General features: G+C 39.2%; 1 protein-coding gene across 1 annotated transcript in view; it reads right to left on the bottom strand.

Moving 5' to 3' along the window:
- LOC107101948 (glucocorticoid receptor-like) overlaps window positions 1-25,686 on the bottom strand; it is a 31,967-nt gene that overhangs the window by 4,601 nt on the left and 1,680 nt on the right. Inside the window, exons 2-6 of the mRNA XM_015401047.1 lie at window positions 22,708-23,855; window positions 1,479-1,639; window positions 1,268-1,384; window positions 900-1,181; window positions 617-761 (exon numbers count right to left, since the gene is read on the bottom strand). Of these exons, the coding sequence (XP_015256533.1) occupies window positions 617-761; window positions 900-1,181; window positions 1,268-1,384; window positions 1,479-1,639; window positions 22,708-23,855 (1,853 nt within the window). The remainder of the gene's footprint in view (window positions 1-616; window positions 762-899; window positions 1,182-1,267; window positions 1,385-1,478; window positions 1,640-22,707; window positions 23,856-25,686) is intronic.

Here is a 25,686-nt window from a genome sequence, read left to right as displayed (position 1 = left end):
AAAGAATTATCTGTTTTCTAAATAATTACATAAATGTATGTACTTTCTCATTTGCAATCCATTCAAAATGTGCAATGAAGGTTTTTCCAATATATCAAATTTGTTTAAATGTTAATTTACTTTTCATTAATCAAAATTTCTTTGTGAAATACAGTACTTTTTTTGTTTTATTTCTATTTCCCTTTGAATAATAAACCCATAGGAAACAACAACATAAGGTAAAATGAACAAACAAATCCCGAAGAGATATATAGAAAAAACAAAATACAGAAAAGAGAAAACAAAACAGAACACTCGACACATAAAATATTTCTTTAGATCGATCAAAAAAATAATTGATAGATTGACTGATTACTAAAACAGTTGACAGCTAGGCCCTGTTGTTTCTTTTAGGCTGTCTGATTTTAAAAAGCCTTTAACTTTCTGCTAAATCTTGACAGCTCATCATTTATTTAAGAACATGAAATGATTCGCTGTTTTTAATAGAAAAGATTTCCTATGGGCACAAAGTCACAAAGGTTTTTGTAGATTTAAGTAGAAAAAACAAAAGGAAGCTCTTACTAAAGACTGAGAAATCCAACTGCATGATTCAACAAATAAGGATCAAGCTGCTTACTCATTAATGACCAGGTCTGGTGCGAAGCAGAGCATGTTGCCGTTGCACTGCTGGTAAGACCTCCAGCCCAGGCCGAAAGACATGAGGAAAAGCCAGGAGCACTGCAGCAGGGTCATCTGGTCATCCAGGTGCAGGTTCCTGAAACCTGATGGGGAGAAAAAAGAAGAAAAACAAAAACAGAGACTCTTAAGACAATGAAGACTCAGCTTAAACGTGGTTTTAAGCTGAACAACTGCAGCTGCTGCTGTTTTTTTTCTGCTTTGAGCTCCACATTTCCACTAACCTGGCAGAGCCTTGGCCCACTTCACAGCAGAGATGACCTGCCGCCCTCCCAGCCTGTTCAGGGTGGTCATGAGACGCGTGGAGGTGTCTGGGAGCGTGCCGTCATATCCGGCAAAGATGGTGTCTGGCTCTATGGCCTTCAGCAGGGAGAGCATGGTGGGGACGAGCTGAGGCATGCACTTGGGCACCAGGGAGCGAGCTTCCACCGGCGGTGAAGGCATCATCTCTGGCGGGTTGCTGTTCTGGCTTCCCTTTAGGCGATTCAACTTCTTGGTTTTACGAGCTTCAGGACAGCAAAAAACAAAATAAAGGCGGAGATTATGCATTGAAATAAATAAGTGATTTAAAAGCTTCAGAGGCGCCTTTTACCCTCCAGGTTCATTCCTGCCATCAGACATTTGCGGAAGCGGCAGGCTGGGCAGTTCTTTCTCCTGATTTTGTCGATAATGCAGTCATTCCTCCCAGCACACAGGTAGTTATGCTGACCTGAGGCATACAAAAGACCCTTGTGTTCAATATATTCATATTTAATCAGCTTTCTGTGTATTTATATATGAAAACCAACTATGATGCTTTGTACCTTCCACTGCTCTTTTGAAGAAGACCTTGCAGCTGCCGCAGGTGAGGACTCCATAATGGCAGCCTGAAGCCTCATCAGAACACACCAGGCAGATTTTATGAGTCCCGCTTTTTCCCTGTGTTGTGGATGTTGGAGTGCCCCCTTCGTGTCTGGAGATGGAACTGAAAAATGCGGAAAGGAAATAAATATAAGGATATTTGTAGCATCTGACAGACCACAAACAAAACTTAGAATATTAATACCAGCCTAACTCTTTAGTCTCACTGATCTACACCTAAAGAAAAGGACAAATACAAACTACACATAAAAAAAGGTATTTTATTTATGTAACCGTAAAATGTCAGGACCTGTGGTCACATTTAAATTCAGCGGTTTTTATAAACTGACCAGCCATTTTTTGGTTGAACCTCAGGGCATTCCCAGTTCCAGCCCACACTGGTTAGAGATGCATTTCTTGCACCCCACCACTAGGGGGCTTTGGTGCAACCATGCACTAAATGTCAACACCCCTTTCAAGCCCAGCGGCCAAAGCTAAAACAACCACATTGAGAGGATATGTTTATCTCCAACACACAACACTGTGGATGTCTGGGTGTGTGTGTGTTCCCACGGTGAAAAAATTTAAATAATAAAAAGTGTGAAAAAAAAAAAACAACTGTCTGTATACCAACAAACCTATGCAGGTTTTAATCAGATAGCAGATTACAACATGAAAAAAGTTTAACTCATCAAATATATGATTCATTTGATGCAACATAGCTATTAATCAACATTTTATACCTTTACATAGAGATGTTTTTATATTGTCAAAAGTGAAATTAGACCAGTTTCAGATGATATTTGACCAGCTGGCTAAACACCCCAGCTCCTCCTCTTTTTGTTTTATAACCAAATGTTGTTTTTTTTTCTCTCCAAAGACATTATTTACAACTTTACACAATGTTTTCAGTAACAAATTCACTTGGTATGATTTTGTTATTTACCATTCATATTTTTTATTAAAATTTCTGCTAAAAAAAAAAAAAAATGTCACTTGCAAAAAATGATCTAATAGTCTAGATCTAGTTAGTTGATCACAGGTGAAACAAATTGCAGGTCAATTTGCACATTTATGGTTGACGCAGATGTTGGATGCAGTAGTTGGGAAAAACGGGGTCTTAACATAACGAGCGAAAATGCAGAAAAAAAGAAAATAAACTATAGTATATTCCAGAACAAAGGATTGTTAAGGAATAGAAGGTAGATTTATGGCAGCTGCACAGAAATAAACAGCCGGCTAGAGAGGTAAATAAGACTGGTTTACCCATCGTATGTTACCCTGTGAAGCCCACATGGGTGGGGGAGCGGCAGCCTAGTGGTAAGAGCATGGAGTTTGAGCCCCACTCCCACAGACTGCCACTCTGGGTCTTTGAGCAAGACCCTTAACCCCACACTGCTCCTTGGGCACCCCACCATGGCAGCCCACTGCTCCACAAGGGGATGGGTTTAATGCAGAGGTAAATTTCTCCAATGTGAGATCAATAAAGTTCAATTATTATTGTTTTTTTTTAATTTACATTAAACTTTTTTACTAAATAAAGGCTTAACGATTTGCATGCAATTGATTTGTTTTAGACTAATTATTCTGTATTCAATGGAAAATTAAACCAAAATTCTTGTTTCTATCCAAAATTCTGGCCAATAAATTCCTCCTGAATTTTCACCAGTATTTTTGTGTCACAGAATAACAGTAATAACTAAACTTGAAACTCCTGGGCCGTTTTATCTCAGCTGTTTGGCTAGGGCAAGTTTAAATCCAGCCATTTGGAATGAAGCCGTTTGGTCGAGTTTGGTCGGCGCCAAGTTACAAAAATTCAGAGGTCCGTGACCTAGCGTTGAGGTAGTGCTATGGGGCGGGACAGCATGAGTGCATCACGTTTGTTCAATGAGGCAAGTATAAACGTAGCTTAGGGGGAAGAACTGAACTCTGAAAATAACCAGCCTCTGAATGGCCTCCATGAAAGGGCGCCTGCTCAGTCACAAAACTGCCTGCTGCGCAAATAGAGGAGCTTCCACATTGTCTGCTTTAGCTCCAAATAGGGTTCTCGCCACCATATTTCAGTTTAGCAGCCCGTCACGCTGTAATTTGTCACAGTTATAATTTCAGCGCAACACTGAAATGTTCAAAATAACACTGAAATTAGGCAGATACGCAAAATTTTAATGACTGGGACAGATTAGCAAAGAGGTAGGGGTGCAACGGTTCACAAAATCCACGGTTCGGTTTGGTTCACGGATTCGTAGTCAAGGTTTTCGGTTCGGTATATGTTGATTGTTACCCCGAAATCCCATAAAAATTTATTAAATTAATGAAAAAATCCCCAAAAATTAATGAACTGTAATTATTTTTAATGATCCGCGGAAACCTTGGATCATTTCCGCATGTTTTGCTGCTTTGAATTTAATCATTTTGCGCATGCTCTCTACGATCTCCAAGGACCTCAGAGCGGAGCGGACGGGAGCCACAGCGGAGGCTGTAGGCTTTGCTTTGCGCAGCCGGTCCGGAGCGCAGCGGGGCGGAGCGGAGCGCTGACGGAGTATGTGGGATTTCAGAGTTAGCCTGACATGTTGGTCATGTTGCTGTTAGCATAAACAAAACGTGTTGCAAAATGTTTGCACACTGTTGCACTTTTATCCACAACTTTCTTTCCGCCGTCATCGTAGGTCACTCTAAATGCAAAGTGGTCCCATACAGCAGACCTATAAAGTGCTGCTGGCGCGTCTTCCAACTCCTGTTCTTTCCCACTCGCCATACCCACACAATTCTCCACAACAACTGATTTTTTTTCTGCTACACCCGGCTACGCTGCTTCGCTTCTTCTTCTTGTTTACTACTGGTGGTTGGCTTTGGTCGCAGTACCGCCACCTTCTGCTCTGGAGTGTAAACGCTTCGCCTATGAGAAAAAAGAGCAGCGTATTAACCGAACGCAACACACGCAAATCGAACCGAGACAGTTGAACCGAACTGGTTCAACCGTTTTTCATAAACCGTTCCATCCCTAATATATAGGTAAATAGGTAATATTTAACAATTCGAATTAACTAAGATTGTATGAAAACACAGGGCATAAGTTAAAGTTAGCCTGCAGTTAAAAAAAACTTTCTGTTCAAGCAGGAGCAAGCTTACAGAGGAATTTGTAGCCCTTTGGGTTGAGTCGGATAATCCTCTACAGGTAAGAGATAAAGCTGTGTTTACAAAATATCAATTGCCGTCATAAGAAAAACACACAGAATTCTCTGTCTGAACAATGGTGGAACATCAGCTGTAATTAAAGGTTCAGCTGATGTTAAACTATTTTCGTCAAAGATGTTTCTGATAAGGATTGAGACAGGCATCTCTACCGAGATTAAAGCAATGCATTTAGGAAATTAATCTTACCATAAAACTTGCATGTTGAGAAATATTCAGACTGCAAAAAATCTAAATTTTTTCTTAAAATAAGTGCATTTATTCTTGAATTGAGGAGATAAAAGAGACATCTTGCCAATGGAACAAGACAATTTAAATTTAAAATAAGAAAACACAATAACATTGTCTTATTTCAAGTGAATATTATATTATTATCTTATTTTAAGAGTAAAAATACTGATTCCATTGGCAATCTATCTCATTTACCTATTCAAATCAAGGGTAAATACACTTAATTTATGAAATTTTTACTTATTTGTAGATCGTTTTTACAGTGAAACCCTTAGCCATAATCAAATGACAGAAATCCGACCACTGGGAAGCTTTCTGCATATCTTGACTAGTTCTTTGACAATTTATCTTTGGTGATTAAGCTAAAAGGTCCCCCTGCAATCACCCTAATCTATAGATATTTTCTCAAATTCAAGTCAGAATAAATTGGTGCTAAAAGTAAAAGATAAATCTCTCTTCTTCACACATGTGGATCAATTTAATTAAAGGATATTCTGCCATAGATTTGTTGAAATTATATAAATATTAGGGAAGCACGATATAATCGGCCCCCTATCGGTATCGGCCTTAAAACTGAATATCGGACATCGGCCACCCCACCGATATTTAACCAGCTTCTGAGTTTCTAAAGTCTAAAAAAAAAAAAAAAAAAAATTCTTCTTCCCTCAAAAACTTCTTTTTTACAGACTTAAAAACTTCTAAAGACGAGGGAAAAAATATTGATACATTAAAATATGACAATATCTTCATATGGTGATATATTGCCATTTAAAAACACCATATCAATCTCTTATACTAATGAAATATTGCTATATGTCATCGTTATGCTACGAAATCCCCCGAAAATTCATAAAATTTTGCCATATTTTTATATGTTGATATATTGACGCGGTATCGATCTATTTTACTGACAAAATCTCACGAGAATTTGCAAAATATCACGAGAGTTTGTAACAGAACGATGAAATTTCACGAGATTTTGAAAGTAAAATAGATCGATACCACGTTTTTAAAAACAATTTGATATCAGCATATGAAAATATATTTGAGTATATTGTTTTTCAAAGTGTCAGAAATGGATAACAAAACTGCTATTTTCAATGACTACTTATTTTTGTCCAGCTTTAACATCGGTATCGATATCGGTTATCGGCTACATGAGTTTTAAAATATCGGCATATCGGATATCGGCCAAAATCCCAATATCGTGCATCCCTAATAAATATAATCAGAATATTTCAGATAAAAAAAAACAGCTACATTAATAATTTGTTGCACAGATATAACCTGAATAAATGTAATTTGAAAACAAAAAAGATCTACGTGTTGCCTTTTATAATACTGTGGTTTATCTAAGTGTGAATGAAATGAAAACATAAAGTGAAACAAAATCAGAAAATAAAAGAAAACAAACAGGCTTACAGAGTATTCCAAAAAAGAAAGCTATAGAAAAGGTTGGTGGCACCAAGAATATAAAGAACTTTCGCTGTTTGGTGGGTAAGGCTGAATGAACTAGTCTAGCTTCTTGAAGTCAATTCTTCAACCACTTTCACCCTGACTTGCTGCACTTCTTGGCATAAAGAGACAGATTAGGAGCAGCAAGCTGTTGCATGTCTGTCCTGACGGTGAACGCGGCATCAGACAGATCAACATCTGTGTGCAGGGGGAGAGTCACAGATTGGAGGCTGAAAGCACAGCCTGGCACAAACCCACCTCTGTTTAGTCAGCTCCAACAAAGCGGTAGCTCAGACTAAGACTTTATCTTTGCATGCAACTGAAATAAATCATTTGGCCTCCATTAGGCATCTGATCAGTCGACTAACCCCGGCTCTTCTAATCAGTGATCCGTTTTACAGCATTGAAGACAATGATGGTAGAGGCAAATAAAGGGGTAACCAGTTTGTCCACCTAGTGTCTGCTTTGCTGCAGGGCTTAGGCTGTTGTGTCAGATCCTATTACCTCACTCACAACACGCCCCCATCAACAAGAGGTGCGCATTAAATGAAGTAGCCAGTCCGTACTCAAACCTCAAATTAAGCAGCTTACATCCAACTCTACCGTCAGTCAGAACTACAAATCTGTCTTTGGTGACTGTCAGAGACAAAACCGCTCAAATGCTGCACAGCACCGCAGCCAGACCAAATTTCCTCTTTCAGAAACCATCTGTATGAGTAAAAGCTCGCTGTCAACAGGAAGCTCTTGCATTCCCTGAGAGTTTACTGTCGGTCAGAAGATTACAGCCCTGAGATGGGCCTCGACTTTGACGAGAGCACTGCAGAGAAATGTGACTGCGGCAGCTCTGAAGTGAGATCAATCAGCCTGCAGAAAAAGCTCCACCAACGACAGCGTCCCAGTGCCCTGCTTACCGGTTTATAATCCACTTTCAGCCACAAACCTCATTAGGAAATTAACACTCACTGCCTCACGTTCGTTCATTGACGTCGCTCTTTCCTGTGTTTTATTATTATGAGTTTTTGTTATAAATGGATGCAAAGTAGTAGATAACTGAAAGGGTACGAAAGGGTTTAACAAGTATCAAACTGAAAAGTATGGAGTGCATCTGCACTTCTGAGAAAATAATCTGCAGGACAACCTTCTGTGATGGTTCTTTAGTCTTTCCGGAAACGTTTTTCTCTCTCTCCTTAAGATTTCCCCATTTAAAAAAATAAACATTAAGCAAAGTTTTCACAACATAAGAGCCCAGACTCAAATAAACCCTCAGATAGTAGCTTCGGTTAAAGAACCAGGTTTTCCTTAATCTCTCTCCAACTGGTAAAAAAAAACAACTTTCCCTCAGCATTATGCTGCCACCACCATGTTTGATAATGGATATGGTGTGTTCATGGCCTGCCTGTTTGTTGGACGACCATATCGTAGCAGGTCTGCGATCGTTCCACATTTTAACCTATATTTTTTAAATGATGGATGCTGTGAGATTTTCTTTTTTAATCGATTGCAGAGGATTAGATTCTAGGGAATCAGAGTAATGAGCCCTGAACACAATCACCCCAATCACATTTAGAAATTCACACTTTAATTTAATACGCCTGCATATTGAATCTGATCTATACCTTTAGGACTCTTAAATTTAAGCTTTAAACTATAGTGATTTTAACGCCAAAGGTTAGCAAAAAACATCTGTTCATCAACCTTGATGAGCGTGCAGAGGAAGGCAGGGGACCAACTTAAGGAAGTTTTTCTTACCCGAGGTCAGACCAACCAGAATAGTAAGGGAGGAACTGGTCTGCACGCTCTGAATCATTCTCATCCGTAGAGGAACAACACAGCTTTAGGGAGGCAGAGAGGAGACAGTCTGACTGTTCTCCGCTCTAAAATAAAAAAAAAATCCGCCATGTCTGCTTACAAACGCTTTAGAAATGTGACAGTAAATACTTTGCATGCAAGGATCTCCAAGTGCCAGCAGATAGATGTAGATACAGAGTACCCATTGTGACTCTCCCATGATGTCAAACACTTTACGGTGGCTGTGTTGGTTAATTACAGAGGCTGTTAGGAGGGCTACATGTGACACTGTGCCATTGTCTCCAAACAACCCGTGTTTCCATTTATGTTCTTTTAATGCTCTCTAACATGTAATATATTTGTAAGCTAAATTATTTATGATCATGGCTGCATCCTTGTAATATGTGTCAACATAATCCAGAGTTAGGTGAGAAGGTTAAACCTGCTGTGATTGGTCTGTTAAGGAGGTTGATTCATAGAGGTTTTTATTCATGAAAGGGATCATTTCCAAATCGTTTTATTGTTTAAACTGGTTAATGTCAGAGAAATTAGTGATCCAACAAGAGGTCTTGATGTCTGCAATGAGAAACCGTCTGCTCTGATGGTTCAGGCTGCATTTACAGTGGAAGCAAACTAAAGATCCAACTTTTTAGCTCAAGTAGGGTTTGATTGTTGGGTCTGCAGTGAGACTCTGAGGAGATTTCAGAACAGGCTAACGGCTGCACCCATCCCTCTTTATAGAAAGCTAGACACAGCACTGCTGATGAGAGGCCATCTGCAGACTGAAAGCGATTAATTGACTGGATAAAATCTACTTCTTGTACTTATGTTGCTCTTAAAAAAAATTGGGGGAAAATCAATTACTTCTTAATTTAGCTTTTCTTTTCTTCTATATTTGATACAACAAAATCAATAACAATCTCAAACAGAACCACCTTAAAAGCAGGTTAAATGTGACATTTAAAAATGTAAATCACAAGTGGGATAAAAGTGAACAAACCGTTTATTATATCAATGATTAATAATCATATAGAAAAAAATATAAAAATCTCTGAAGCTCTGCTGTGTTTACATCCATGTTTTGCCCCTGTAGCCTAAAGCAGTAACTATTGCTCTGGCTTCAAAACCACAGGAGGAAACCAAACCTGGCGGAGCGCAAAGAAAACAACCCCAAAGGATCCGAGTTTCCATATTAGTTTTCCTAAAGGGAGCCGTCAGTAACGGTGTAGGTGGGAGTCTGCTTCCTGCTCTGTGAAATGAATTGGAGGCTGCTGCTGCTGCTTCTGTATTGTCCTTAGCTCCCCCACTTCCAAAGTTTTCACTCTGCTGACTGGACATGACAGAAACAAAGGCGGTTTTCCCGCATCCTCCAAACTTTAACAAAGCAAATTTCCCTAGGCCTGCTTATGTTACATCAGAAAAAAAAAAATCAAAGCAACGGCTGCAGGGGAATGCAGCAATAGTGTGAAAGCAACTGGAATGGCTGGCATTTCATCCGCTGCATTCATTTGACGCCAGATGTGGAGAGGCGGGAAGAAAAGTAGGTCAGAAGAGCCAGAGCTTCATGCCGACGCTCCAGCCATCAGCAGCCCTAATGACACGCTCATGCATGTACACCTACACAGGAAAGCACAAAGCCAACAAGTGTGTGTCCCTCCAACACAGACACACACACAGGCCGGAGCATGAAGGTGATTTACAGCAGCTCAGTGTTTCTGCTGACGAAAAAAAACAACAACAAAACCCTGCCCTCGGTTGCAGGGAGTAAAGATGGACAGACGCAGAAAGACCCTCACAGAGCTCCTGTGTTTTTAATTTTGCTTTACTAACAAGAGTTGGCTTATTTCAGAGGCTGGAGGGGGGAGTCCAACTTCACAGGAGACAATATAAACACTCAGAGCCAGTGAAATGTTTATGTTTGCCAGACTGATGACTAGCTGAATTAGTAGTATTGATCGGCCATTAGCTGGTTGTCCTCATTTACCTGAAGCTTATTGTAACCATGCCGTGTACCATCATGTTTGAGGGGATGAATTGTTTTTAAGTGCCAATTTAGTAAAAACACATAAAAAAAAAAAGATTGCATAAAAAAATCTACAATATAGCTTTGAATTTTAGGTTAGTAGCCTGAAATGTTGGACAACACTGAAAATGTAAACAGATAGATGCTAACCTATAGCTGTGTATACTGGGCATGTATTGATGTGGCTTAGGGGATGTTTTAGGACTATGGAAAAATCAAACCAGCTGAGTGGAGCTGATTCAGTTGTGAACTTGGCTCTTGCACCAGTAAAACCGAGCGAGGAGGGAGTTTAGAGAAAAAGCGAGAGAGCGAGAGAGAGAGAGAAGGGAGGGGTGTGGCACATGGCGCTCCTCTGACCAGTGATCCGTTTGTCAGCAGATGGCCAACGCTGAAACCCACAAACACCCTGACACTCAACATAGGCTTTACAAAAATACGTACAGCTAGCTAAAAATATCCTACACACCATAAACAGCTCAATCTGACTGGGCAACACATCCAAGCGGCTTCATTGACAGATTTGGTACATTTCCACGTCATTCAGGGAGGTAATAATTACTGGATAATTACCGGCTCTGCTTTTTCTGAACTTCGCCTTTATGAAGCGCGAATATTCAAGTCCCTGCAAACACCACAGCAGCCAACAAGAGCCTGAGGGCCACCGATTATACAGCCTTTAAATACAACAACAACTGTATTTTAATTCATTTAATTAAAAAGACTAATATTTTAACGTTTAAATAGAATTTCTGGTAAATCAGGAGTCACTAACAGACGGTTGGATTTAAGCCCTTAGTCTGGCTGTAGTCCACTTTCATAGTTTTGTTTTCCCTTTGAATGGTTCTTCCACAGTGAGTCAGTCGGCTTTCAGAGCTCTATCAGTTTTCCTATATGAGAAACAGCCTGTAGTTCTCCCACCACAGTGAGATCTCTGACTTGTTCAGGCACCTCTTCAGTCAGCCCCATTCCAGATGGCAGCAGGTTCTGAGTTGCTGCTCCCCCCCCTTTTTTCATTACTGTCTGTCAGGCATTTCAGCACTATCTGCTGCTCCAACAACACTAACTTTCTTTTATGGCCACAGGGCTGCAGTTGAAGCGCATTGGTTTAAAGCAGTATTCTTTTAAATCAGAAAAAAACAAACAAACAGATTAATTATTTACAGAAGCTACAGTACAAATCAATGAAAGTGTTTTTGTCTCAGACTGAAAATATCAGTGAGGTTCTGAGAGTTGCTGTAACGTCAAGCCAGGATAAAGCGATCTGGTGAAATGGAAAACTTTTCGATGGTTTAAAGGTTAGTTTAAAAACATTTGGGTTCCAACCAAAACTAGTTTATGCCCTGAATTAATAAAATTAGTACAAATGTTTTGAATCTGAATTACTTACTGATGCACTTTAAGGGAAGAGCAACTACAAATGAGACAACTAACCTCAATTAGTTCAAGTGGAGAAAAAAAATGAAATTAATATAGCTAAAGCAAAGTATTTCATTTCCTGTGTCTGCTTTTTTTCCTCATTTGGTCGCATCGATACAGGAGCCGGTGTTATTCTATGGAATCAGTAACAAGAGTCACAAGAGCAGGAATAAACTCCACCCAGGACCCTGCAATACAGGGTATCATAAAAACCCTCATGGTGCATTTAAGGCTTAATAAAAACCAGGTAAATTAGAAATCAGTGATCAGTTTATTATTTTTAAAGCAGTTTAGTAATTTCTTTTGTTTAAAATAAAGACGTAAGGTTTTGGGAGATTATTTTGCCTATCATTAAGTTTTAATATACAGTAAAAGTGTATTTGAAATACGCTTTTGATATAACAAGTGTTTTTATTTATTCAAACCAAAAAAAAAAACAAAAAAAAAACAGATGTTTGCCTTTCATAAAAGAAACTTTGAAACATTTGTTTTGGATCTAAAATAATTTGATCCCTTTTTTTAAAACCAGGGAAAAATCTGACTATATGTTTGCTGCACTAAAATAAATGTCAGTTAAATCACTTTTTTTTCTGTTTTTGATCACACATGAATAAAAATGTTTACTGCTGAAAACCAGGTACTTTCCACTTGGTTATTCTGACACTCGCTATGACATCACTAAACTGAATGATACATGGCGTTTGTTTTGGTATTCAAGGCCAGAAAATTATCCTCTTTTTCTGTTTAAATAGTAAAGATTTTAGCATTTTAAAAATTCTACTCAGTGTGGAATAACACAGTCGTGTTTGGCCCATGTTATCTTTTAAACTTTAATGTATGTATTGATGTTATGATGATCCCTGATTTTAAAGTGGGTTTTAAAGCATCTCTATTTAGAGTCAATTTTTACAGGATACTGATTAAACCAAGTAATTAAAATCTGAAATTACAGCTCATCATCCATTTGTTCCGCCACTAAAGGAGCAACTACAGTCCTTAGTGGATCATAATTGACCTTGATACGATTACATCCCAATTAAATGAACCGAAATACCAAAATACATAGTTAGTAAAGTAGTTCAGCAATAACAGATGCGTTTCTTAGTTTCAAGAGGCCTTAAAGCTGAACAAAAGCATATGAAGCTTTAGCCACAGAACTTCATCCAAACCTGTTCAGGTGGGATTTCTCTGCGTGTCTGCTATTCTAAAGTAGATGCAGTAGGTGTTGTTTACCTATTCAGACTGCTCTAGGCTGTTAGAATACATAATATAACCTAGACAATAGTGGATGAGTCTCGAGTTGGTTCAGGTGGCTGGGGGATGTGCTTTATTAACTGGATTTTATTGTGTAAAAAACCTGAGGCGACAAGCATTGTCAAGCGAAAACTCCTGTGAATTGCAGCGGATCGGTAACCAAACATATTCAGACGATGTCTATTCAAGTAGCAGTAATACAGAAACTGGTCTCCTGACTGCAGCGGGGAAACAGCAGGAAAAAAACAACAACAATATAAATCACTGAATTTATGAGCAAACTGGATCAGTTGCTTTAACTCCACCATCAGTTGAGAATAATGACTCATCACGTCCTGACAGTCTGTGTCATCTTCGCCATGACAGAAAGAAGATCATTAACCCAGCTGTTCTCTGCTCAATTAACTATTTATTAAGCTGTTCAGTTCCACTTAAATATTTAGTGGTATTGGCCCTAAAAACTGAGCTGATGGTGGAAATCCAAGGTGAATAGACGACCCTGTGCTGTAGGTTAGCCACAAGTGTGCACACAGGAATATACAGTGGCTCTCTAAAATGAACACACGCCTAGTAAAATTCCAGTTGTTTCTTTTTATTTAAAAATTAGGTGAATAAACTTGGATGATTTAAACTTTTTCTAGTTAGAAGCTCCTCCTCATGATTCCATTTCAGCTTCTTCCTCCATCCACAGCCAACTTTAGGAGACTTTTTCTGTCAGACTTACTTCTGGATTTGGCTAATCTGTTCAAAAACTTCTATTTTCTTCCCATGACGTCAAACTATTGTTGACATGAGCTCATGTTTAGACTCCCAGTTATGCTGAAAGCATAAAATCCCTCTTCATCTACGGCTTGTTTGCAGACACAAAAACTGACTGATATCTGGACCTATTCATTCTGAAAGTCTAGTTTCGTAGCCCGATTCTGACCCAGTTTCTCAAAACTTTTCTGGGAGAACCGAGGCAGGTCTAGATTTTGTCTTTGAATAAATCCACCTTACATCTCAGTCTAGATTAAAATATAGCAGGAGATTTTCTCCTTTGTGCGAAACCAGTTCTTGAAACCCACAACAAATATCTTAGCCTTCCTGCCCTACTGCCATCTCCAATTTTTACATACAAAAAGTTCTAGTTTTGTCACTTAATTCTCACAATATATCTTACAAATGATGCTGTGCAATTCTTTTACATTCATACCAGTTTAGTTTGTGAAGCAGGTAACATTACACCTACTTTTAAGACTAGGTTTAAAAGAAGATCCTTCCTACAGCTATCAACCCCTACAATTTCTCGAAAAACAAACAAGGAATTTGGAATTGATAAAGTGTTTTTGAACTGAATTGAAACTGTCCTTTTTGATAAAGCTTTAAGTTAGAGTGGCTCAGTTTATCATGAGCGATATATACAGCTATCCTGCTATAGGCTTATGCTTCTGGAGGACATGGGGATCATTTTTCATCACTCTAATTCATTGTATTTCTATTCTCCCATTCTGTTCTATTTGTAAGTTCAACCCCTAACTTTATGGTCTATCTGCTTTTTCTTGCCATAGCAGCTTTAGCTGGTCTGTTCCTGTTTGGCTGCAACACCACACTGGAGAGAAATATCTGCTGAGCCTTTGCCGTCAACACCTTTAGTTATAGATAATAGAGTAAGGCCTGTGTTTCAGGGCCTTGTCCTGTTTCTTCCAAGATATACCTATGGGCTCAGCTTTACTGTGACTGAATGTGCTCTCCTTCATCCCTTTTGATATGAAAACTGGCTCAGAGCTCATCTAGCTCACTGTTTCTGTACTATGGAGCGAGTTTATGGTTACCTTTTCTAACCCAAAACGTATTTATAAATCAGTGCTTCCATGTTTCTTTTGTATATCTGCTTTTCTTTCCTTGTACCCCCAGTTGGCTGGGCAGGTTACAACTCACACCGCGCCTGGTTATGCTGGAGGGTTTTTTTTCCTGTTAAAAGGGAGTTTTTCCTCTTCACTGTCGCTGCATGCATGCTCAGTGTGAGAGATTACTGAAGAGTCAACAATACAACGTAAACAAATATCTACTGTCACCAGATGCTCATCCAGGAGGAGCGAATCCTACAAAGTTAATAACTCAACTCAATCAGATGGGTTTCCTTAGTAAGAAAACCTATTACCATTCTGACTATATGGTCTGATTGAATTGTCACTGTAAAGTCCTTTAAGATGATGTCTTGTGAATTGGCTCTACATAACAAATTTTATTTTTCTGAGTGGTATAATTGTTAATTGATTTAATCTCAACTCGGCAAACAATAGTTTATACTTAAGAATGTAAATTAGTAAATCTGATAGGAACAGCTGAACTTTATTTCTGCCTCATCAGATTTTACACAATGAATGTAACATGGGACCTCCAGAAGCTAAAATTATACTCTTCAAGTTGAAGTAATAAATGTGCCGACTGAGTGAAATCCATCGATCTCCATTTATTTAACTAGGATGAATAGTTGAACACTTTTCTCCCACGACAAAGTCCAATAAATGAGTTACTGCTAAACTATTTGCACTAATAATAGTACAGACTATTCATCAAACAACACATCTTAACGATATCTGACTCAGAATGCCATTGCAAGGAAAAAATGTTGCCAAACGGTATTTATCTGCCTTAAAGCTTCTTCTTCTTTAACAAAAGTATTAGTGTGAAGAATTAATGAATATGTTCTTTTTTATTTCTCCCCTAAAGGATGTTTTTGTTTTCTAGCTGAATCTTACAGGATATGCCACATTAAGAGTTGGATATGAATCTCATGGTTTGAATATTTTTAAGGCTCAAAACCCTTGAATTGTAACAGTGGAGCAGAACCTTTAGGATGCCGCTGTTATAAGACACAAAGAGAGACAACAAAGGTCTGCTTTTGTTTACATGTGCAGGAAGCAGCCTTTATTATAGTTTACTAAGAAACACATAATTGTTTAAAAAAAAAAAACAGCCCACAAGAATTCCTTAATACCTCTTGTGCTCATCAAACCTACATTTACAGACCAAATATCCCACAGCGTTTTGCCTCTTTAATAAATATTCGAAACAGGTCTGCAGGGGCCGAGGAGGAAATGCCTTCTCACAAACAACGGTTAGCAAACACAGGACTAATAAAGAGCAGGAATCTTCCAGAAAAGCTCGACTTCTTCAGGTTTTCATGTCTCATCACAGGTATTTCTTTTCACAGCAGCTAAGACTCAATCAGGTCACCTCACATGGTCAAACCAGTTATCCCACGATGAGGGTGTGTATGCCACCAAAATAGTAACGAAGCTAACATTTCTCCCAGCTAATCAGTCTTTATTTTGTGTAAATAAGAGCTCTGAAAGTTATGCTTTTAAAGCTGCATCAGATAAAAAAAAGAAACTGGCAAATAATGTCATTAGAAGTGCATGCGCCTCCTGCCAAATGGGAGTCACCGTTTTGCAGGGAAAGGGGACAGAATTTAAGGTTACACCAGGTCAGATGTGCAGTGCCTGACCAGCAAACTCTTCCAGTCTTCAAGCCTTGATATAAAAGAAAAAACCCCATCTCATTACACATAAATGCCAAACTTACACCAGGCAAACAGCCACACGCCCACCGAAAATAATTCTGCCTCACACCACTCACACAGACATAATCCTAAGCTTAAACACAAACACACACCTACTCAGAACACAAAGACAGGGTAAACTGAGCTGCATGTAAAGAGACGATGAGCTGGATCTTGTATCTCTAACCCATCTGTTCCCGGTCCACTCGCTTTCGTGCAGATGTCGCCGGGTGGTGAAGGTGGAGCCAAAAATAACCTAACCAGCCTACACTGTCAATGCCAGGCCCTTTGGTGTGCAAACTTAAAGTTGATCACTCCCTGCCAGATACCAAACCGGACAGGCGTGAATGTGAGAAAGTCACAAACGCGAAAGCTGGTTGCTGCCTCCTTCATAGTCTGGCCTCTAACACTTTAAAGGGCAGCGAAGTAATAAAGCTATAAAAGGCTCAGGGTGGGGGTTGGGTGGGGGGGGGTTTGAACAGCAACTATGGAAAGAAGCTGCAGCAGAAATTTGAACGTAAAGCAAGTAGAGGAACAACGGGCTGCTTTCATCGTTCAATAAATCCAAAGAATTTTAATCTTACAGGACATGCATGAGTGACCTTCAAAGGTCAAAATTTGTTCGTTCTGCTTGTTAAACCAAGTGCTGCAATTGGGTCTGCTTTTTGGGAAGATTCACCTGGATGGTATGTGTAGGAAAAACTAAAAGAAAAATCGTTTTGCAAACAGAGACTGATTTAGTAATAAAAATAAAATAAGGGAAATAAGAAGACAGTAGTAGAACATGGGGACACCATAAACAGCAGATGACCATTTCGACTCCTGCAAAACCAGTCTCTCAGATCAAAGTAGGACTCCCCCTTTAAAACAGCTCATCCTTCCTCTAATTGCCTGTAAGGCCACACACCTCTCCCCAAGCAAGTTCAGTAGGTTCATTATCTGAAATATTTAAGTCGGTTCTTTTCTCTGTAATAATTACTTCAGCTTGCATCGAGCTACAACTACAATAACAAACCAATAAAACCAACAAGCTAACATTCAACAAATGTTCCAAAATGAAACACCCCCACTTGCCAAAAGCCTCTGGGTAATTTCTTAATTCATCCCATTCAGTTTAAAAAGCATTTATTCAACTGTTTCTACAATGTGTGGAATATACCAGAATTTAATTCCCTTTTCTTATCTCTTATTTTTTGAAGTGAATTCCTTCTATTGCTTTAGCTTCTATTCAAAGGTATATAGTCACATTATATGCCTATACAAAAAACACCAAAAACCCTTTGATCAACATAAAATAAGGTTATATACTCTGAAGATGTCACGACACAATATTAATATCCAAAATCAGTCAACAAATGAATATTAGAATATATCGGCCGGCCTCTAAAATATCTTATATTAGAAAACTCATAGAAACACTTTGCTTCTATCTGCTTTTGTTGAAAGTTTATGAAACTCTGTAGTGAATAATAAATTAACTAGTTGTTCTCATACTTGACGTTGTTAAGTCTTGTTCTCGGTTTGAGAAATATCACTTGATCTAGCCTTTTCTAATGTGCCAGATTACAAATTAAATGATAGAAGTATGTATGATTCAATGTGATATCATATTGGGTCAAAACTGCAATATCGGTATCGTATCAGAAATGAAAAAGCTGAATCAGGACATCTTTAATAAATCCAGGTATCCATCCTGATGGTGTTTTAATAGTCCTTTTTGAGACTAAATAGAATTCAAGCAAGGGTGCGATGAGTTGATAGAAACAGATGCCATGTGCTGGCGAAACTGTTGATGTCCAACAAAGCTGAATGGCGACAACTAAATAGAGCTCAACCGTCCTGTAAACCCTTGTGTTAAAGCTGCAGCTTGCCGTGGTGAGGACCAACCAATAATAGCATTGTTATCACTATTATCGAAGCATTAATAAGGACGTCTACTCATGTCCATCAACTCTGCAGCCACATCTGAATGCCTCGGCAGCTTTAGTAACACCAATCCTCATACTTTACTCCCAGCGCTATTCCAGTCTCATTTCAGCTGGAATCACTTTTTTTTTTTACCGTTTTGTTTTTTTCATTTTCACATGATCTTGGAAATTTTTTCACTGTTTCCAAACTTGAATGGAAAATGATGGCTTGGAGTTAGCTGCTTCCTTGTCCTACCTCCATTGTTATTGGAAATCTACACAAAGGGCTTTATTAAAAAACAGCATGAGCAAAAACAAAGTTTACACAAAAAAAACAATTTATACACCAGAAAGACAAAAAATCTGTAAAAAACTTTGCATGCAACGAGAGAGAGCTACTGTGTAAAAATTTGTGATGCACCAATCTGATACTGTGATCAGATATCTACAATATTGACCAATTAGCTGGATCAGTTAATTAGTTACCTTTTTTTAACAAGGCGAAATCCTTCACTCTCATAAAATATGGTTCCTCCATTCAACAGTTCAATTGGATCAGTATCAGATATTGGCTGATAATCTAAATCCAGGTCATCATACAGGTACTTTTCTTCTTCTTTTTCATTTACACTTCAATTTTTTTAGAATACTGGAAAAAGTAAAATAAGGTAAGTATGTACCTTTAAGAACTATAATAAGAATGTAAAAGCTGCTCAATACAATGAACTGTAATCATCTCAATATCATTGAGTATAAATTAATCAGAGTATTGCTTGGATGACGTATTTGGGAGCACACATTTTGTCTGCAGCCTGAGTGAACAACCGATAAGCTCTGACATTAAAATTCCTTCTTTTTGTTTCCTTTGTTTCATTTTGAACACCCACTAAATGTTTCTCTTCTTCCCTCAGTAATGACATCAACACTGAAAGTTGTCATTACTGCAAACTGGTATTTTTAATCACAGCGCTTTGCTGACTGGATCTGAGTAATCAGGGTCATGCAGATAGGACTACAGTCACTAGTTCATTCCAGAACTTCTCTACCAAAATCAAGTCGCTTATCTTGTTGAAAATAAATCGCTAAAGATATGAAATAATCCTTTTGCTACCGGACATTTAATGAATTTTCAAGCCATTTTTTTACTTGATGGGCTCAGCAGACCTTTTCTCCATTTTTTTTTACCCAGAAGTTATTAAATTTAAATGTAATCTCTATTTTACATCAACTTTATGTAATAATGAGCTGTTTGAATTTCAACGTCTTGTCTGGAAACTAAGCCAACCACTTATAAACACACTGTAAGACCAGTTATTCTGCCTCACTAACTGTATGAAACCAGATAACAGCCTGTCTGAGCTAAACTATTAATAGAATGACAACAATCGGTTATTTTCAACTCAGATTACTTTTTTTTTGTTAACGCATCTTGTTGGAAAAGACTAATTGAGAAATGGTCTGGTCCCCCCCCCCTCCTCTTTCTAAAACAACAGAGGCTATATCTCCAACAGCCCAAACCAATGGCGACACAGAGACTGTTTCATTGCTCAAAGGTTATGTAAAGCTTAGCAATAAAGCAGAGCAAACAACAAATTAGCAGCCAACGGTTATAAAGCATGATGACACCTGACTGAAAGCATGCAGCAAATAATTCCATGTGCTGCTCATCTCTCTATAAGAATTTGGTGCATAAAAGAAAGTCAGCCATAAAAGCTGGTATCATGCATGTGAAAACAGGGCCGGTTTGTTCAAATGTTCTCATCAAAACTTGGATTGGAAGTATCTACCTATGGGTTTTCTGTTTTAAAATAAAAAAAATTTACCTTTTCTTACATTTTAAAAAAGCAAATAAAACAAAAACAATGGCCCAGCCTTACAGAAGAGTTATTGTGGGAGGACTCTGTATTTAGATATAAATGCCTCTTAAATCATCCCTCCTTTGTTGTTTTAACTTCTAAAGATGAACTCAAAAATTCAGAAATATTAGCCTCAGAGTCCAGTTGATGAATGGGCTGATTACCAGTGACAAGTTTTGAAAAGTTAAAGTCCAAATTTTGCACCCTGCTGAGAGATTTTTTGGGTTAGCTGGGACTTTTTAAGGCTGATTTCTAATTCGAAACTAGGGCCCCGTCCACACGAAGTCAAAACGAACACGAAACGCTGATATTTTCCAAAACGTTGTCGTAAAGACGGAGACGTAAAATAAATGTGAGCGTCCACACGAATGCATGAAAACGCTGCAAAATGTATGCCAGGCCTGTAAGTGGCGCTGTGGTGCCAAAGCAAAAATAAGCGACGAAATGTTGGGCATGCGCACTAATATTTATACATGGTTGCCCTGCGGGTCTATTTTCGTGGTTAAGTCAAATTCAGGTGCTGAACTATGTGGTCGATATTGCTCTGTTCTTCCTGGAGATTTTCCAGAAGAAGAAGATTCTGTTGTAAGCCCGACAGCAGGGTGAGTAGCATTAGCAGCAACGGCGCCATTGTTGTTGTGATGTGTCGCGCATGCGTGTTTAGAGGCGACGCTATGACGCATGCGTGTAAAAAAAAATATGCGGTTAGAGCGTAAAGATGGAAACGCGAAAACGGCGTTTCGAAATCTTCCCACTCTGAAGGCTGAATAAAAAAAAGATCGTTTACAGACCCCCGAAACGCCGGCTTCGTGTGGATGAGAGGCTGGTTTGGTGAAAAATTTGTGCGTTTAGGCCAGGGTTCGTCTTCGTGTGGACTGGGCCTAGGTGATCTTGGTAGGTGTCACAGTGAACGCAGAGACGTCCCTGCCCCATCCAAATTGTAGGTGACCGCAGGAGACATCTGACTGGTCAAATCTACATCCGTTGTACTCTATGCATTTTTCTGTTTGGTACCTTATCTGCTTGTTTTGTTTGTATGACCGCCATTGGGGATAACAACTTGTGAAGTTGAACCAGCTAAAAGAGCGAGGTGCACGAGAACGCTGGCACCCTTTTTTTCCACCTGGATCCCCGCTCTTTTTCGCCCTCATGTCCCTCTGTTGTTGGACAAACTTGCCCCCACTTCCTCACCGCCTCGGCCATATCTAGAACCACAGCTAGTTCCTGATTGTCCCTCTTGCGTTGTGGCGTGGAATAACATAGCGCAGACAATGCTTCAATATTGGGCATAACTCAAAAATGTCTGCGTCATACCGTAACAAATACCGGTTCGATCCCTACAGCCTGAAATCTGGGTTCCTAAGCAAGACCCTTAACCCTAAACTGCTCCCCAAGCGCCACACAATGGCAGCCCATTGCTCCCCAAGGGGATGGGTTAAATACAGAGAGTTCATTTCCTCATTGTGGGATAATGAAGGGTTTTATATAATCTAATAGCCAAAGGTTTCTTAAAGATTTTTTTTTTTACAAAAGAAAACCAGATGAAACTAAAACCTTTCCATTTTTAGGAGTTCTAGATAATGCATATTAACAGACAAAAATTTTTTTTTTAACTTAAATGTAAAGTCTTCACAATTTTTTTTTTCAATTTTTATAGAATTATTGCTCTAATTGGGTTTCTCTGTCAGCTAAAGGCATATTTTAGAGTCTCTATGCTACAGCTGACGATTAATCGATAACTAATTTAGGTTACGATTATTTCAATAATCGATTAATCACGATTTATTGGTTCAGCCCTAGTGCCATCACAACTTCCACCACCATCTGTAAAACCAGCAGCATTATTCTGGAAGCATTTCTGCTCAGGAAAAAAATAGAACAGCCACTTTACCAGAGGAGGTTTTAATACTTAAAGGTTGGTTAACAACTAGCACCACCTGAGCAGACAGCCTGTCGAACCAAAACTGTATTAATCATCCTGCTTGAAATATAAACCAAAATAAATACTTGAAACCAAATCCCAAACAGAAAACTTTTTTTAAACAAGTGCATCTGTCTGTTCTGATGAATTGGTTACGTTATTCTGGCAGATCTTCAGCCTGTAACTTTGTAAGAAGGCAAGCTGCCCGATAGTTATTAATGGTAGGTTTAGGCCAGCAACTGAAATCCCTGGTTATAGGCCAAACTTTGTGAATAGGTTCAATTTCGTAATAAAGGAGCTTCAATGTTCCCTAAACAAACCTAGATAAGACACTTTTAGGATGAAATGTGTGTTTATTTTTTTGTAAGGAATTGAAACGTCTTTGCTTTAGAAAAAAGAATAATTTTAGTAAGTAGATCTGAGAACAAGGCTGCTGGTGTAAAGTGAATGTTTGCTTTTAGTGTTGATGAATTGGAGCTTTTCTTCATGCCCCCCCCCAATGGTTTACAAAAAAGTTTTCAAGGTTTATTTAACCGTGTAGCATTATGCAACACTGCTACCAACAACAAAACAAAAAAAAAACTTCCCAAAATAGCATTTACCTGGCAAAGCTGGAGGAGAAGGAGGGAGATGTGGAGAAAACGTCGCCGGCCCTGCGCACTGCTGAGCTGTCATTCTGGTTCCTGTTCCAGGCTCCACCGATGGTCGTTACTGGGAGGAACAGGCCAGACACTGGTTTCTGGTCCTTCTCCCGCAGAGCGTCGTTGTTACTGGCGTTGATTCCGAAGTGGTAGCTCTGCCCCCCTGAGGTGCTCACCCCACAGATAGAGATGGGGTTTGAGTCACCCATTTGACAATAGCCCACAGACGTCTTCTCCTGCTTAATCACGCCCGGCGTGCAGAGCTGAATATAGCTGGTATCTTTTTCTTTTTTCACCACGGCGGGGAAAGTGGTTGTAGGGGTTAAAGAGGCAGACTTGGACACACTGGTGCTGGATTCAAGTGAGCTTGTCACTTTGCTCCCGGACGTGTTGACGCTCTCGGCTGCGGGTTTCATGTCCCTCTCGGATATCCCTCTCATCTCTCCTTCCGTGAGCAAAGAATCGTCCGCCAGTGTGGACAAAAAGGCGTCCTCCCCGACGTAAAAATCGGACGGGGATGCGGTCAGGTCGAACTCTTGAAGGAGATCCAGACTGGTTTCGTTGAACAGTTTCTGGTTCATGTCCACATCTTTACCAATATGGTCAAAGGCATGGTCCAGATCATTGGGGTCCTGCTCGCCTTTATCCATGGAGAAATCCTCAGTTTTCACAGCAAATAAGTTGGGATCTGACCCTCCAATGAGTGAATCCATGGAGGACTGGGTAATATCTGCCATGCTGGCATCCAACTGAGGCAGGACCTGATGCCCAAAAGTATTGGAAGTCTGAGTTTGAAACAACTGCAGCTCCACGGGCCTCTGATCTTTGGTTGGGCCCCTGGTTTCTGAGTTTTCAACTAAGGAGCCGATAGTGGCGGGAGCTGAGGCCAGCTCCTCTGGGAGCGGGCTGTTGCTGAGGCCGTTGGTCACCTGTCCGGGCTGCATTAAGGGACTGGATGGAAGAACGACAGAAGGAGGAGAGGTGATGGACATGGCACTGTGAGGAGCCACTTTCAGAAGACCTCCCTCCTCAGGGCTTTCAGTGTAGACCAGTTTGCTTAGATGGTCATTTCTTCTGTAGACTATCTTCTTCACTCCGCCTTGATCCATCTTTTGATTTAAAAAAGAAGAGATATTGTCAAAAAGAGATTGCATTTCATCCCCGTCCTCTTTGTTCACAATTGACATCAAGATAGATCTGTTCTATACCCAAGCAACAAAACAGTACCAGCATAAACTAACTAAAAACTTATTTCAAATACATCTATAAGCTCCTTCTGTTTCCTTACTAGGAAAAAGATTAAAAAGCAAAGCCAGGATTTTTTTCCTAAGACTTAGAAGCCTTGTTGGACTCAAAAGTATGATCTGTCTGCTAATTTAAGGGTAACTAGAACACGTGTGGACATGCCAGAAACAAACAAACAAGTTCCTACAGTTTGATTGTTGAAAGTCTGTCCTCGAATAAGACTGTATTATATAACCCACTATGGAGCCTGTGAGGGTTCAGATAAGGTGGCATATTTATAGGCTATGTTTATATAGAACATCTTTGTTTTCAAACGTCACTGATAAATGGCCGATTGGTCACAACTTAATGCTTTAACAAACTGCTACTTTGGTGTAATGGAATGGAACCGAAAAATATTTTATGCATTATCTGTCTCCAGAACATAAAGCAATACAGTGCTCCCCCCTCCCCCACTTGTTTCTGCCAACTGCATTTCTCCTTCGCTTAGAAAGACATCTTTTCTGGAAATATTTCCACCTTCAACAAGGGACATAATGGTATAAAAATAAAGAGGCAACATCAGAAACTTAAGGTGACCCTGTTTTAGAACTACAGCTGGGGAGCAGAACATAGTATGTTCATCAGGCTGCTAACTGCAGGCTGGGTATCCCAGCAGATAAGCTGAAATGTTCATACTGGTGCTGCTCTATCAGAGCCAGGGCAGCAACAAATGGGTACCATTAAACGAAGAAACCATAAAAGCACTATCAATAAATGTAACAGGTATTATTTTCAGATTTATGTCTGTATATAAACATCAATGGCAAAAATAAATGTTATATGCAAGTAATAAGGCTGTAATTATGCTTGTTCTTATTAAGGAGCAGGAGGAATATTTTGTTTTAATGTTTAAATAAAAAACTTAATTATCTGGTAAAGGCTTTTGATCGTTTTTCAAGCTTTGAGTGCTCTTCTTTCTAGATTCCATGGAAGGACTTTGCCGTTGTATGGAAAAATGCTAACTTCCAGCTTAAATGAATGGATCTACAAGCTAACTACAACCCTCTCTAATTCCTGTGTGGTGCAAACTCACTTTAAGCCGTCTACTTTATTACTGAAACCTACAGGGATGGAGTGGGAATTTTAACGCCCAATTCTTGTCAAATGTAGTGAAACCAAAAACTTAGAGGATCTGTGATTTGGAAAATTTGGAAATTCTACTTTTTTTGTTCTATTCATATAATGCAAATTCAATCAATTATCCAGCACAAAAAAACTGTTATAAAACAACTGTAGGACAACAATTAAGAGCTGCCTAGGTATAAGACTTCTTAATATTTTATGGTTTATGTATTTTTTAGGCAATTGCAAGAAAAAAAAAAGAAACCACAAATCCAAGCTTAATGGAATTTAACCTTTTTTATGGATTATCCGCACAGAACTGTTAACCACAAAACACATTTCTGTGTTTTCAAACCACTCAAGCGGTTGCCAGGGATCTTATTAACCAGTCTTTGGGTGTGACCTTTAAGCAATGCGTATCAGAGGAGATCTGGTACGTTTTATCTGTTGCAGAAGTTGGGAGCTCTTCGTAGGTCATACATTGAGAGTGGGGCCCTGAGATGATCAGACATTTTCTTAAACTAAAGGAAATAGAATAGCTACATTCAACTGACACGTGTGTGTGTGTGTATGTGTGTGTGTGTGTGTATG

The sequence above is a fragment of the Cyprinodon variegatus genome, unplaced genomic scaffold (assembly GCF_000732505.1).
Source record: "Cyprinodon variegatus isolate N-32 unplaced genomic scaffold, C_variegatus-1.0 Scaffold31, whole genome shotgun sequence".
In the NCBI taxonomy this organism is placed as follows: domain Eukaryota; kingdom Metazoa; phylum Chordata; class Actinopteri; order Cyprinodontiformes; family Cyprinodontidae; genus Cyprinodon; species Cyprinodon variegatus.
This window is presented reverse-complemented; position numbering and strand designations above follow the sequence as displayed.